This window comes from Sporothrix schenckii (genome assembly GCF_000961545.1).
Source record: "Sporothrix schenckii 1099-18 chromosome Unknown Cont44, whole genome shotgun sequence".
In the NCBI taxonomy this organism is placed as follows: Eukaryota; Fungi; Ascomycota; class Sordariomycetes; order Ophiostomatales; family Ophiostomataceae; genus Sporothrix; species Sporothrix schenckii.
Window position 1 is genome coordinate 4,656,676 of NW_015971145.1, and position 15,188 is coordinate 4,671,863.

Below are 15,188 nucleotides of genomic sequence, written 5' to 3' on the forward strand. Positions count from 1 at the left end.
GAGCAATGTTCGAACTCTCGTCTGACAGAAGCTTGCGTGTGTTTTCTTTTTCTTTTTTGTCGAGAAGTTTTGTCACGAACCTGGAGTGGACAGTTGTGTTGGTCCATCCGATAGACCTTCACAACGGGAGACAGGTTGAGAGTACCGTCTCGTACTCTGGTCGTCTGAAAATGCAATGGCCTCGGTTCTTTTGTTTCTCGATGTAAACTTTGTAAATAATGTTCGTACTGTCCAGAGTCAAGTCGCGATGTCTGCCGTCGGGGGTACATACCAAACTACAATTGCGATGCCATCTTGCAATGCAATTATGCTCATTAGAAGGAGCTGCACACCTGTGAATGGAGAATAAACGGAGAGGAGAAGCAAAATATGAAGCTTCAGAGGCAGAGAGAGTAAAGATTTCACGGCACACAATTTTTGTTTCAAAACATAGCACAGCAGGATCCTGGATGCTGGCCTGTCATTGTACGGCCACACGTAACGAATTGAAACCTTTAATCACTCTAGATAGATGATTCTGTTGTGACCTCTTTTTGTCTTCTTCCGCCAGTAAACTGAGCCCTCGACAATGTCGTGTTTTATCCAAGTAGGTAGAGCCACGTATCCACGACTCGTCGGTTGTTTGCCCTCTCATCCATCTCTGAACAACGATCCCTGATCTAGAGCGTCTTGCTCCTCGTAATGATATGAAGCAGGTATTCGAGAGCGGGAAATCCGGCCTTTTGACTTTCTTTCAAGCTATGTAGAATTATTCTATATTCATTGCCACGTCTTAATCTCATGTCCAAGGAACAGTGGCCCCATCACGAAATAACCCATGGCGATGCCGGCTAGACATCTTGAATATAATTTATGAGGATGGGCGTGTCCCCCAAGGGTTGCTCTAGTGCCAGGCTTGACTGGACAGGGGCAGGGCGTGATGCTATCATTTTACTACTGTTTGTTTTGTTTACTGCGACTTCCTGGTCTGGATGGCATGGGGGCTGATTTCCTGTGCGATGTAAATTGGTGGCAAGGTTCTCTCCGGAGTACGAGACGATCGACTCGTACAAAGCTCCAAATGACGGCTTACGGAAATACGCATCACCTCAAAACGACGTGTCGGGCCTAGTTTCGTCCCTCGTGCACCCCGTTCTGTCCTTTGGCAAACTGTGCATTGTTTTCCTCGCGCCTTTTGTTCGTCTTGTCCTTATGTACTATCGCTGCCACATCATTTTCTTTAGATCATGGTAGACGCAAGATGGAACGTCTATACGGACAAAAGGACAGCGGAGAAAAGGGATGTGTGTTATGCGAAAATCAAGGGAAAGAGAAACCCGGGGAAAATTGGACACTGTGATATTTTGCTCTCGACCCCCGAATACATTGACTTCTTGCTCCACAGGCATACGCGGCATCAAATATCTGGCTCGCGGTCACTTAGCTGCCCAAATCCTTGACACAGGTGCGACAAGATACCTCAGCATATCGTACACTTACAATAGTGGATGGCTGCACGAATATTTGGTACTCGTTCGTCGTGGCCTCTCAATATTGGCCTGTCCGGCGTCGTACGTCGAATTTTGCGGCACCCGAGCTCAGGAAGACCAAACTGTTCAGTATGATAACTTTATCGTGGTGAAACAGGAATGGAGATGAATGGTATTCTTCCGCGTCACCTCTCTGACGTGGTCAATTGGACACAATCCTCGCTCAAAATGCGTGCTTGCCACCAATATTCCGGTGTCGACGAGTTAGCTGCACGTCCTTATTTTTCTCTTCTTTCCTGGTCCCCAAGCCCGGATTATGGAAATAGAACGAAAAACATCGACTAGATTAATTTTCGGGCACGGGAGGCACAAAATAGCCAAGGCAGGCAGGGGGATGGGAAGGTCAAAAATGTTGGCCGCTGCAGGGATGGAAGCACAGGGAGAGACGATGTGGCTGGCTCATTGGTTTTCAGTCGTATCGAGTACCGCTGAGCTGCACTGCAGCTACATATTGTGCTGGGATTTATTGAGCAGGCTGGTCCGACGTAATATTCCGGGCAGCATATTGCCCTTGGCACTTTTTCGCCGTGCGAACGCATGCGGCATGTCGAGAAAGTTCGTGTTTCTCTGCGCTTTGTGCAGTGGCTCGAAAAGCCCAGACGAGGATGGCCACTGTACCCACTGCACCTCATAAAACACATGTACAAAATACGAAGACAGGGAGGAGTTGTTCCTGGCGCCAGTGTTAGGTCTGGTTGGCCGAAGAACGGGGATGATTGCGACGTGCAGGCCACACGGAAGATCGAGTAGAACAATATGTCGATTTTCGAGGTGCAAAAACCGGCTTTTGAATACGAACCTCAGGGCCCGCCCCAGTTCCAACACATTCAGAAAGCAAAGGCCCAAAACGTAACGAGTTCAGAATATGCCATAAATAAACACCTCGCGACGGCACTGCAAGCCCGCGAAGATCCATACTTTCCATGCTTTCGATCTCTGCTGCTCTTCGTACCGTGCGAGCGGGCATTCGATGTGGTGAGATATCGGTTGGTTGGTGCGGTTGGGAGGAGAGGCGCACGGCAATGGTGCAAAGTCAAAAGCAGGTTTGGCAAAAGGGGAAAAGATGGAGCTTCAGTGGGCGATGTGGGCAGTGCAATTGAGACACTGACAACTGGCCAGAAGCCAGACCGGCCTGGACTGTTGGCGACCGCCCATAGGGTCAGATTCAGGCAATGATAGGCAGAAGGAGGAATGGGAGATCGTCCCCGAACCCATCGGAAAGCCAAGCTTTTTGGCATCGTGGAATATGTCAATCCAGCCCGTGCAGCCGCCACGGGAGACTGCCAAAAGGAGCCGACAAACGAAAGTTCAGGTAGGGTCTGGAACAGGACACAACAACCCGTCAGAGTGGGAAGGCAATTTCGCTTGCGGTTTCAAGGTACAAATCGCAGTGAACGCGTCCGCGTAGCGGCCGAAGTGGGTGACATCGTCGTGACAGTGTGTGTGCGAGTGGGAATCGGCACTGCTTCTTGCACAAAACGCAAGGGCTGTCAGGTCGATTGGCCGCTGGCCATTTCAGCACCTTGCCGAATCCGATCTGCATTTTCACAACCGAACAACAAAATACTGACGCCAGAAGCAGGGGAGAGAGAGACGACCAAGAGAGCATACGTCCGTAGAAACAGAGTAGAGAACAAAGAAGAGCGCGTGAAAATACGACACGAAAAAGAAACGACAAAGAGGATAAGGCCCACTGAACCAGGGGTTACATGTGCGGGGGCGTCTCAGAAACGAACTTGCTGGCGACGAAAACAAAAAATTGTATCCGTCGTCCGCAGACACAGCAACACTCCAAAGGGTATTTCGTAGTGGACGCAAAAATAAGGAAGGCAAGACAGGAGTCGTGCGACAGGGGAATGGTGCAGTTGACAAAATAGGCCAATCAGATCCGCGACAAGGGTTTGCAGCTTGCTGCAAGGAACCAGGAACAAGGACCGATGGCAGAGTGATGGCTTACGTACACCATCGGAGAGAAAGTCAACCATGTCGAGCATGCGTACTCACCAAAGAAAGCCAGAAAAGGACCGTGTTGCACGACATACTCCGTACTCCATATAGCGTATAGAACGGCAAAGACGGTGGATGCCAGCCCCAAGGCCGAAGGCCCTCTCCAGCTGCAGCCAAGAAAGGCACAGGAAAGAAAACGGAGAGGCATGCATGTCGTGATTTTGCTGGGTGGCTTTTTGTCGGCCTGGACTGCCCCGCCTCGATGCATTGTTGTTCTGGGTTGACCGAAAGAAAAGCGCGCAGGCCGGGATCCGCAAACATGCACAAGGCAGCAGGGCAAAACGACGGTCTCGGCGGAGGAGGAGGAAAAGAGGAGAAAGGAGGCAAGAGAAAAACACCCCCTGGCATCACGCCAACAAAGACCATTCTCGCCAGGCTCTGGCTCTGGAAGACAGGTTTCCGGGCTGGCCAGGACCCAGCCTTCACGACAGGGGTTGGGAGGATCCAGCGACCCGCTGTAGGAAGGATGACAAAGAGAAGAGAGGCAGAAAAGGAAACAAAAAGAAGAAGAGGAGTACGACATATGCCAAGACTGTTCCTTGTTTGCGCCTTCTTTGTTGTTTTCGCTGTCCGTGTCGGTGTCGATTCATATAAGAGTCTTTCTTTGTAGACTTTAGCATGCTCTGTCCGGCAGCTCCCATACCAAGAATGCCACGCTCCAAATCTCGCATATGACAAGAAAGAAGCTGCACATGCTTTTCTTCCATTTGAACTCGCCGACGTACATCTTCATTGACGTAGTGGTACCTACGTGTGCCCGCCCTTGCAACAACGGGGCTTGTTGTTGACTGAGCCCGTACAAGTACATTTTTCGTCTGCCACATATAGTATGCTCATAATAGACACACCAGGTTGACGACGCCGGCCCGCCGAGCACAATCTGCGAAAGATACCTTGCCTAGCCATGTATTTTGCTATGGCCTGGGGACGCCGACGCAATCTTGGAAGACCTGCGTGGCGATAACTTGTTTGTTTTCTCGATGTCTTGTTTGGCTGCGTGTGGGTTGGCCCAGTCCTGTGATTTTGCAAATCGATTCACCAGTCCCAATCAGGCTCTGTTTGTTGGCGCGAACCTTGCGATGGTCGTCGTTACCCACGCCATCTCTGTCATTTCGCTGTTATTTGCAAGACGGTTGGTATTTCTGCAAGGGTCTCAAGCCTGGCCTCGTAAGCCGCCGTGACCTCTGATGCCGGCTTTATTTGTTGTGAGGTCTCGATGGTCGGAAATTGTCTTTGCGTAACTTGCTCTCTGCTAGGGACCGGCGTGGATGCATGCCAGTCTTTGAAGGCTGGGGTAAAGGTGCTGTGTTGTATCGAACGGAGGCCTGGGACTGGTGATGACCGGCCAGGGATTAAGGTCGGTTGGAGGATGGGCTGCCCAGCCAGTCTGACCCATTGGCTTTTTGCTTGATGTTTCGTCCGAAGAAGTAGTCTTGACGATACAGGGGAAAGGAAATAAAGGAGCGGCGACGATGAAACAAAGAAACAACAAATCAAATCGGAACAAAGAACAAGCGCCGGGGGAAGAAGGACAGAGGAAACAGAAAAAGAGATGAAAAAAAGCAAACGCAAGATTCAGTCAGTCGGGCCCTAGCACACATCGTAGGCGGAAAACACCGAAGACTCGGGAAGCAGGAAACATAAACAAGCAGCAGAAATATCGGGCGATACTTACGAGGCCGTTGGCTGGAAAATAGACCCTGTTTCGCAGAAACAGCCAAAAATACTTTGTAAGCGTGAGATACTCGAAGCCAGCGCCAAGTGAAGCACGGCGGCGTGCTTCCACCACCAATCATGGACCCAGTGTCTTTCCCACCCGGCGACTCTCAAAGATCTGCTTCTGCAAGACACAAACCAGTGCACAAGCTGGGCAAAAATGCTGAGTTTGTCGAGCCGCGCGGCATTTTCGTTTCCTTGATCCGCGCTCGGTTTTCAGTACGACATAATATTTTCCACTTCCACAAGCTGGAATTACCCCGGTCCACCGCCACGACTCTGCATCTCATTATTCAAGCCAGTGTCGTTCATTGTCAACGACGACGCCGGCGGCCACGCTATGTACGTCGAAAAGCGGTCCCACGACAGACACCAACTCTCGCGCCGTTGATGTCGACGGTTGGCATCACCTTTCAGCCAGTGGCCGGACTGGGTTGCAATAGCGGCACCAAAAGGTACATGTGATGGTTTAGACGACGGACGACACGCTTCGGACAACACCAACGACAATACCATTACCTGATCGGTGCGTGTTTTTGCCGTGGGCCAAAGAAAGACAACGCCATGTGTACGTGGCGACGTGGCTCGTCGGCAGAGGTGTTCTAGGGGCTTGGCAGCATGCATGTACTTTACCAACGACGGCGATGTGTTCCACCGCCGCTAGCTGACCGAGCAGGGGTGACGAGCCTGCGAACCTGGCCAGCGCAGAAGTCGTGAGAATGGGGGCGGCTTTGTGATTTTCGTCTCTGCGTCTGTTGTGTTTGTGTCTGTCGTTGTGGGAGTCGGTCTGTGCGAGGCGGCCCCTGAAACAGCAGAAACGCACGCTAGTAGGGGTTAATGTCAAAACGGGAAGGAAGAGCAAGCGGGGGCTGGGCAGTAAACAAAAAGGGTTATGGTACTTGATCTGTCCCTTGACAGGGCAGCAGCTGCTTGTACCTTTTCTCGTGCTGGGGCCCGCTCTGCTCTGACGGCGCTATATTTTTGCACGCCGCCGTCACATACAGCGAGCTGACCGGCCTAGTGTCCTTCCCCGTCCCAAATAGCGCGCCGCCCAAGAACTTGCAAAACACGCTAACACTGCTACGACATTCCGGACGGGGCGCCTAACTGGGAAAGAGAGGCCAGAGCGGGTCGCCGGTGTTTTTTTCGACTGTTCTGTGTCGTATTTTTTCAGGTCCAGACCGACCAGTGGCCACGGATCCTAGCATGTGGAGAGCCTACCATAAGAGCCTGGGTAAAAGGATGTACTTCGTACAACCGTGACTCCAGGAAAGGAAGCCACTGCGCAGAGCGAAACACATTTTGGGTGTAAAAGACGCAAACGATGTAAGCGGTGAACGCAGAGGACAGAGGGCAATTTGGAGCCCGTGGGGGCTTCCCGTTGTGGCCAGTGACATACGAGGTGCTCTTTCCTGGTTCGTGAATATCGCGATAGTTGTCAGAAGCCGAGACGGTGCAAGCCGCCGGCTAATACGTGGATTCGACGGTGATTCTAAGAACGTGTTCTTTCTGTCAATAAAGGCCGAGACGTGGCAGGTGGGGCTGGAGAATGGACGAACTTTTAATCGTACGGAGTCGCTAGGAAAGAACAGACGACCAGACCTGTTTCGCCCCTCAGGGGCTCGCGGAATTGGTGTGAAGGAAAACAAACGACCACAGGACATGCCCCACTTTGGCCCGTGGTACCTGGATTGGTACCTGGATTGGTACCTGGATCGCTCTTGCCTGGACTCTTTTCCCCTGACACTACAGAATCATCGTGGGATAGTACTTTCTCAATAAACAAACCAAGTCGGGCATGTAGAAAATGTACAAACTATTTTACGGCTATTTAGACGCCCCTCACTGCGAGTACCAACATGGTCCAGCACCGCAGCACATGCGGTTCTATTGACAACGTCCCTCAATTAACCGGGGGCGGTGGTACCTGGACAGAAGACAGGCCCGTGAGGGTGCATTCGTATGGAAAGCTGCATAACTCAGTAGAGCAGAAATAGCAGTACCACCAAGGCCCTGGCAGGCTCACCTTGGGGAAGGTACCTGAATGCGGTGCTGCCGACAGCACTGTATCTTGCCCTGGCTCTCGTACTTCGTAAGACCACACGAACCGTACTCGCCCTTCTTGGCCAGCCTCCCTGCGCTCCTGCTCTCTCCCTTTTTGGCAGCAACCGTACAAGGTGGGGTGTGTGTTGTTTGCCCGGCCACTCCTACTCCTTCTGGCTGGACCACGTTCCTGCATTTTCGCCGCCCTCATATTTTCTCGTCCTTTTCTCTTCGTTTCAACTTCCTCTCACTCCTTTTTTCTTTCCTTCTTCTCTTTTCTTCTCTTTTTCAGTCCACACCCTGTCCTCTGTTTAACCTTTTTTTTCTCACACCCCCAACGCGTTCAGTCGTTGCTGTCTTTCCTTTCTCACATCCAGGTTTCGCAAGCCGTTCCGCTCTCTTTTCATATATCCCTCTCCCGGTCGCCAGTCTCGACCTTTTTTCGTCCTTTTCTCTCCTCTCCCCCTTCTTGCTTCTCGTCTCTTCTGCTGTGTCCTTCAGGCCAGTTCGTTGCCAAAGCAAAGCATCCACACAACAACTCACGCTCCTTTTCTCTCGGAGACCGCAACGTCGACAAGCAACCACCTCAGCACGCATCACTCTTTCTGCGTCTTTGATAGACTGCGCCTCTCTGTTCCATTCTTTTTTTCAAACGCACCGACAGGCTTCAAACCGATTCACATTCTCTTCACCTAGCTTTAGCATCAGCTTTTCCAGCATCTTGTTTTGTGTGTGTCCACGACTGGTTCAACTTGACATATTTCCACTATTTCGACACGACACAATCGTTTTGTTAGAACAATCATTTAACGACGCATCCGACAAAGGCCGTTCCACGACAAAGAACGACGAAACACGAAAGGATCCAGAAAGACAATAAATACAGAAGTCTGTCAATTTTATTCTCAGGGATCTACTTCAGTTTCAAGAATTTGCGTCGCCAGACTTTCTCACAGCGCCAAAACTTTTCTCACGCAAAACCCATATCAACATGATGAACACCAAGATCGTCGCCCTCGTGGCGTCTCTTCTCGCCCAACAGGCCGTCGCGCTCAATGCTCACCGTCACGCTCACAACCAGTACCACGTCAAGAAGGCCGTTGAGTATGTGAACGATGTCGTGACTGTCACCGACTGGACCATCGTCACCGTTTACGAGGACGGCTCCCCGGCCCACACGACTACCACCGCGCCCAAGGCCATCTACAAGGGTGCTCACACGGAGAGGCTTACGTCGACTTCGACGTCTGCCAAGAAGACATCTTCGACGAAGAAGACGAGGACCACTCATTCGACGTCTTCGTCCTCATCTTCGTACTCTACCTCGTCCTCTACCTCGTCCTCGTCGTCGACGTCGACGTCGATTGCGACGCCGACGACTCTGGTCACCTCCACCAAGGTGTCGTCCTCGTCTACCTCGACGAGCTCGATCTCGTCCGCCAAGGTCCAGGCTGCGGCTGCTCAGGCTCAGCTCCCTACGACCAGCATTCTCGCTGCCGTTTTGCCGACGACCTCGTCAAAGCCGTCTTCTTCTGCTGCTGCCGTTCCCACAACCGCCTCGTCATCGTCTTCCGCTGGTCGGGGTGCTCGTGGTCTTGCTTACAACTCTGGCGACCTTCTGACTCCTCTCCTGGGCTCTGGCACGAAGTGCTCGTGGTCTTACAACTGGGGTCAGATCGCCGACGCCTCGGCCCCTGAGTCTCTCGAGTTCGTGCCCATGCTCTGGGCCCCCACGCACTCTGACGGTTGGAGTGACAACGCTGCGGCTGCTATCGCCAAGGGGGCCACCAGCCTTCTGAGCTTCAACGAGTGCGATAATGTTGGCCAGTGCAACATGGACCCCGCCAGCGCTGCGTCTGCTCACATTGAATTGATGAACCCCTTCTCTGGCAAGGCGCGCATCAGCACGCCTGCCATCACCAACAGCAACATTCCGGGTGAGGGCGTCGACTGGTTGAAGTCCTTTGTCTCGGCTTGCAACGGCCAGTGCGCCTTCGACTTCTGCGCCGCTCACTGGTACAGCCCCCCAGACACCTCTGACTTCCTCAACCACCTTGTGGCTGTCCATGAAGCCTGCGGCAAGCCTGTCTGGATCACCGAGTTCGCCCCTACTGGTAGCGATGAGGAGATCAGCGCTTTCCTCGCGACTGTCATGAAGGCCATGGATACTGACCCGACCTACTCTTTCGTCGAGCGCTATTCGTACTTCATGGCCGCCACTGGCTCGCTGCTGTCGTCCTCGACGACCCCCAGCTCGTACGGCTCGACTTTTGCTTACGAGTAAGCAAAGAGGACGTCCTACAACCGTATTCAAGGGTTTTCGGCATAGGCGCGAGCGCAGGTCGCGCGGACGCATTGCCCTGGGAATGAGATTACATTTGATACCCTTATTTCCATTCGTTGTATTCAAACTTGGGGAACCGAATCTGGATCTGCTGCGTTCCTTTGAACACTTCCCCCTCATTTGTTCAATCCTTTTCATGTTCGAATTTTCGTTTCTTTTTTTTCATTTGATCAATCTATTGAGATTTTGAAAACCCTCTTTTTCTCTTTCACCTTTGTCCAATTTTCTTTTTCATTTCTTTGTAAATATTTATAGAACACAACAGCTTGGTTGAACTAGGGTCCGGTCTGAAAACAACCAGTTATTCTTTTCTTTTTCAATCCTCTTCTGCGTGGACTCGTGGATTAAACAGCATGGCACTTCTGTACCGGTAGCATTCAAAAAAGGCCATAAGGTTTTGAATCGGGTCTTGAACAATACAAACAAAACCTACCACGGACAAAATCAGGAAATGCCGAAGTCTATGTCGCAATGTGAGGCCTGAAATTTAAAGTTGCTGACAACAGCATGACGCCAATCAATATTGACGGGAGTGCCGCTATCTCGTCGATCAGAAATGTATCTCCCCAGGATTCTGCGCAGATTACGAGTTTCAACTCGCATCGAAACGATCCCCATTGCGATCCCTTATTCTGAAACATGGGGTGCAAACGTCAAAAAGGATGCTCGCAAAGAAAACTAACCTTTGTGTGAGTACTTGCTCGAGTTCAAAGATACAGCCCTTGCAGCAAACAGGATTAATATCGACAATCTGCCCATTGTTTTCTTGGCACGCCGTTTTCGATATTTCTCGCTGATATCCCTTTCTTGGGGCTTTGCGATTTGAAACGTCTTTGTCTGTTTTTGCTCTGCGGAACCAACACCGTGAACCATGAACTAGTCCAAACACCCGACCTGATCTACTGCTACGCAACTCACCGCCAAATACGACTTTTCAACGTCGTTGTGTAAGCTTAATCCTGCAATGCTACAAGACACCTTCATTGCAACCAGTCACCCGTTTGGTGTATTTTCAAGCAGTATACGACAATACGTCGTGACGTGGGAGCCATTAAATTGTGTCGTCAAAAGCATGGGCTACATAAAAGCACAATCATGAATCAAAACGATCTGACCAATGATCGTTGCCTCATCTCCCTCTCTCAATGATCTCCCTCAGACGCGCCACAGCCGCCTCCCATGGCGCCTTTCCCTCTGGGCTTTGCGACCACGCCGCAACCTGTTCCAGTCCCGCCAGATCGGCCGCCATGTGCGTAGCCGACGTCGTGCCGTCGAGAATCACGATAGGGCAGGCTGCATCGTCACTGCTGCCCCGACCAAGTCCAAGCGCCACCAGGCTATAAAAGGCCACCTCAGGAGCCACACCGGCTGCCGCAGCGACGGCCTGTACGCCCGAGTCAACCTGCCCATTGTGCAGCGTAGGATTTGCCGTCAACGTCCAGAAGGACTCGTAGACGATGCGGCGGTCGGGGTGTCCGCAAAATCGCCGGAGGCCCACGTCGTAGGGGTCGGCAGAGTGGCGGTAGTTGTGGAGCCGGTTCTGCACGACCACCGGGCGGAGCGTGTCGGCCGAGACACCCGCCGCGGCGGCCACGTCATCGGCTACCGACAGGACCTCCTCCAATTCCCCGAGTCCTGCGTTGCTGATCCCCAGCGAACGGATCCGGTGCGGCACGTATGTCTGCAAGACCGTCCACACGGCCAACGTGTCCTCCCGCGTGTCCATGGGCGAGTGCAGCACAAGGCAGTCGAGATAGCTCGTCTCCTTCGGGTTGGTGCTACCTGAGGCTGCCAGCTGTGGATCCGGTAGTGGAAAGGTAAAGTTGCGCAACGAGGACTCCACGGACGCGCGGACCTGGTCGGCGATGGGCGCTGCCGGGTCGTAGGGCGGCGCGTTGGGGCCCGCAAGATCTTGGCCGCCGGGTGCCGTGAACTTGGTCTGGATGTACAGATCGCTCCGCGACGCGACGACGCCGCTGGCCAGGGCGCGGCGCACGCCCTCCGCGACCAGATCCTCTCGATAGTGCCGGGGCTGAGCAGCGGTGTCGATGGCGCGGAACCCGGTCTGGATCGCCTGAAAGACGAGGTCCGCGGTGCGCTCGCGCTTCCACGCGGTGCCGTAAACGAGGCGAGGGATGCGAGTCCGGCCGCCGCGGGTCGTCACATAGCTGGCCATGTGGTTGAAGTATTGGTGCCAAAGCAACACAGGCTGCGAATATTGTGTACGCAGCCCTATGAGCTGGGAGTGATGGGAACTGCTGGGCCAGCGTCGCGTTTTGGACGTGGAGTTATCTGGCATCACTTGCGCGTCAGCTTTAGTTTGGGATCTCGGCCAATGACGTCGTATTTAGGGCCTACGATTTGCTGCCGATATGGCATAAATGACATACATAACGGGGAAGGTGCTTCCGGCTCCGTGGTCGATATAGCTGCGCAACCCCACTCGCTCTGCGTCAATCTTTCTGTGTCTTGTCTTCTGCGTAGTTGGACAGCACCGAAAGCTACGTAGCCTCTCTCCTCTCTACCTCTGTAGCGTCTTTGCGAATTGGTTTGTCAAGCTTAGCGTGAGTGATGTCAGTCCGAGGAGAGTCCATTGGATTTTGTGGTGCCGTTGTCGCTGAATATGTAACGTTCAGAATCAGGAAAGAGGGGCAAGAGCGCCCGCATTTTGCTAGATCAAGATTTACAAAGTAGCCACTGTAGGAAAGAATAGCTCGGGTGGAAATAACTCGGATGGCAGCTTCCCCACCAGCGTGGGCGGAGTTGCTTCTTTCGTACCTGCAGTTCTAATGACCTGCTCTTTCGTCACCATATTTAAATTCCTCGACGCCCTCATCTCCCGTTGTAAACAGGAAGACTCGACGACCACCATTCAACGACGTACCAAACGAACAGCAAACGCCTACTACATCCTCATCTCAACACGATGGCTCCGTACACGCTCAAGTGGGGCATCCTGGCCACCGGCGGCATCGCTCAGAGTACGTACCACCCAATTTCTGGGTGCTCTGCTCCTTTCCCCTTTTCTGTTCCTGGGACAAGACAACAATTGATTGCTAACGCTGGATGCCAACAGCCTTCTCCAAGGACCTGCTGGCCGACCCGTCGGCGCGCGGCACGGACGATGTGCGGCACGAGATTGTGGCTGCCGCGTCGTCGTCCTCGGCCGCGCGTGCGGCCGAGTTCCTCAAGGAGGTCGGTGCGGGCGCCGACGCCAAGGCGTACGGCTCGTACGCCGAGCTCGTTGTGGACCCCAACGTTGACATTGTCTACGTCGCGACGCCGCACAGCCACCACTTCCAGAACACCATGCTGGCGCTCGAGGCCGGCAACAAGCATGTGCTGTGCGAGAAGGCGTTCACCGTGACGGCCGCACAGGCCCGCCAGCTGGTGGCGACGGCGCGCGCCAAGAACCTGTTCCTCATGGAGGCGGTCTGGACGCGCTACTTCCCGCTCAGCATCCAGATCCGCGAGCTGGTCAAGTCGGGCGCCATTGGCACCGTGTACCGCGTCGTGGCCGACAATTCGTTCAACTCCAACGCCGACAGCTCGGCGGCGTCCATTCTCACGTACCCTGACGACAACCGCATGGTCAACCTCGACCTGGCGGGCGGCGCGCTGCTCGATCTGGGCATCTACTCGCTGACCTGGCTCTTCCAGATCCTGTACCACCTGCAGTCGGAGGACGAGGCCAACAAGGAGGCGCCGCAGGTGGTGGCAGCGATGAACAAGTACGCACGTACCGGCGCCGATGAGTCGACGACACTGGTGCTGCAGTTCCCCGGCCACCGCAGCCAGGGCATCGGCATGACCTCGTTGCGCGTGGCCACGGGGGTGGGCTCGACGCAGCAGAGCGTCCCGGCGATCCTGATCCAGGGCTCGGGCGGCGAGATCCAGGTGCAGGGCCCGGCGTTCAAGCCTCTCGCGTACCGGGTGATTAAGAAGTCGGACGAGACGAATGCGTCCGCGGTCCCGTGGATCGACGTGCCGATTCCAGAGGACAAGCGGCCGGGTTCCAAGTGGGCTGGTCACGGCATGTTCTGGGAGGCCGACGAGGCGGCTCGGTGCCTGCGGGACGGCAAAAAGGAGAGCGCCACGCTGCCGCTGTCAGAGAGCATTGTCATCATGGAGACGATGGAGGAAGCTCTGCGGCAGGGAGGCGTCGTGTACCCTGAGTTGATCACCACGGATGTCTACGACAAGAACAGCCCACTCAACACTGGCAAGGCTTAAGCCTGGTGGTGGCGGGTGTACACATTTTACACAGCGATCGGCAACGTACATAGCAAGAAAGAATATATGCAAACCATTGTACAAAACCACCACTGATCGGAAAACCATAATCAAGCGCGACCGACATTCGCCGCGTCTGGGTATTGCGTCAAGTGTTTGCGCGGGGAACTGGATTGGAAATCCAATGTGTTCCCAGCTTTTTGCACCAGTGTCAGGGACGACATTGAAGTCAGGTACGACTAAGAACACGCTGGCCATCAAAAACAATGCAAAATTTCCGATCGCTGGTTCCTGTCGCTCCCGTTTCCGTTGCATTTGTATGACGAAGTATTGTTTGCACATCTGCAATATAATTGCAGACTACGCCATATTCGAGCCCTGCGGCGCAGGTCATATTCATGTACACTATTTTGTGTTCTGTGATCTGCGGTCTGTGTACTTTGTATGTCTACGTGTGATATGCGTGTGGATTGTATCAGTATTGCCATGTGCTGTGCCCGACAACCACGAGACTTGCTGTTTCTGGTCGCGCACTTGTTCTCCCGAAGGTGATGGCCAGAAAAGGAAACGGATACGAGGGGCGATATTACGCGGAGCACGAGGCACAGGGACCAAGTCAGGCCTTCCCTGTCTGCTCGATGACTACGCAAAATAGGCAAAGAAGTACGATTTGCGACTGCGATTTGCGACTGCGATTTGCGACCGCGAAAACGAGTGGCAGGGCTCCGGCAAGAAACGATCCGTCCTGTTTCAACTCCGACACCCGGTTCTTACGTTTTGGCTCTTCCTCAGCCCGTTTCCACTCTCCCGTCTCACGTAATTCGTTCGTCACCTCCCAATTCCAAAATTGTTCGATGCGTCTTCCATAAGCCTCAATGCAAAACGTGGGTCAGCTGGCTGGGTTTCACGCTGGGAAGGGTGGAGCAAATGTGCCGTCCCGAAGAACGTAATCCTAATGCATGGAAAGGAAATTTCAAAAGGTGTTAAAGGACTTGTCGACGACAGTCCTTTCTTCTAATGTCACATCACCGCTAACAACGCGACGTTCTATGTGCATTGTACCAAAACAGAGGTGGAAACAACCACGGAAAGCAGCTGTGTTTTTGGAGCCGCATACTCACTGCTTTGCGACGTCTTTCGTTTATAATCGTCTTTTTTCGACTCTTGGTCCTCTATTCCTCGTAGCACAGAACACGTCAGAGGCGTCCGCCTGAGCTGAGACACGTTTTGCGTCCCGAAAGGCGTCTTGAGCTGGCGGTTGTGGCTGTACAGAGTATGACCGTGCATGAACCGTACGAAAAAGACTCACGTCTCGG

At 53.3% G+C, this 15,188-nt stretch overlaps 4 protein-coding genes across 4 annotated transcripts; 3 read left to right on the plus strand and 1 right to left on the minus strand.

Annotated features, from left to right (window-relative positions):
* Positions 1–3,795: 3,795 nt before the first annotated feature.
* SPSK_10924 (uncharacterized protein) lies at positions 3,796–4,146 on the plus strand (the record flags this gene model as incomplete). The annotated part of the gene is made up of 1 exon (XM_016737157.1): positions 3,796–4,146. The coding sequence occupies one exon, from the start codon at positions 3,796–3,798 to the stop codon at positions 4,144–4,146; it is 351 nt and encodes a 116-aa protein (XP_016588213.1).
* A 4,140-nt stretch (positions 4,147–8,286) lies between these two features.
* Positions 8,287–9,579, plus strand: SPSK_09307 (uncharacterized protein; the record flags this gene model as incomplete). The annotated part of the gene is made up of 1 exon (XM_016735882.1): positions 8,287–9,579. One exon carries the CDS (start codon positions 8,287–8,289, stop codon positions 9,577–9,579), a length of 1,293 nt encoding a protein of 430 aa, XP_016588214.1.
* Positions 9,580–10,768: 1,189 nt separating this feature from the next.
* On the minus strand, positions 10,769–11,815 carry SPSK_09520 (aldo-keto reductase (AKR); the record flags this gene model as incomplete). The annotated part of the gene is made up of 1 exon (XM_016736092.1): positions 10,769–11,815. One exon carries the CDS (start codon positions 11,813–11,815, stop codon positions 10,769–10,771), a length of 1,047 nt encoding a protein of 348 aa, XP_016588215.1.
* Positions 11,816–12,565: 750 nt separating this feature from the next.
* Positions 12,566–13,872, plus strand: SPSK_09302 (uncharacterized protein; the record flags this gene model as incomplete). The annotated part of the gene is made up of 2 exons (XM_016735877.1): positions 12,566–12,620; positions 12,716–13,872. 2 exons carry the CDS (start codon positions 12,566–12,568, stop codon positions 13,870–13,872), a joined length of 1,212 nt encoding a protein of 403 aa, XP_016588216.1.
* Between the last annotated feature and the right edge of the window lie 1,316 nt (positions 13,873–15,188).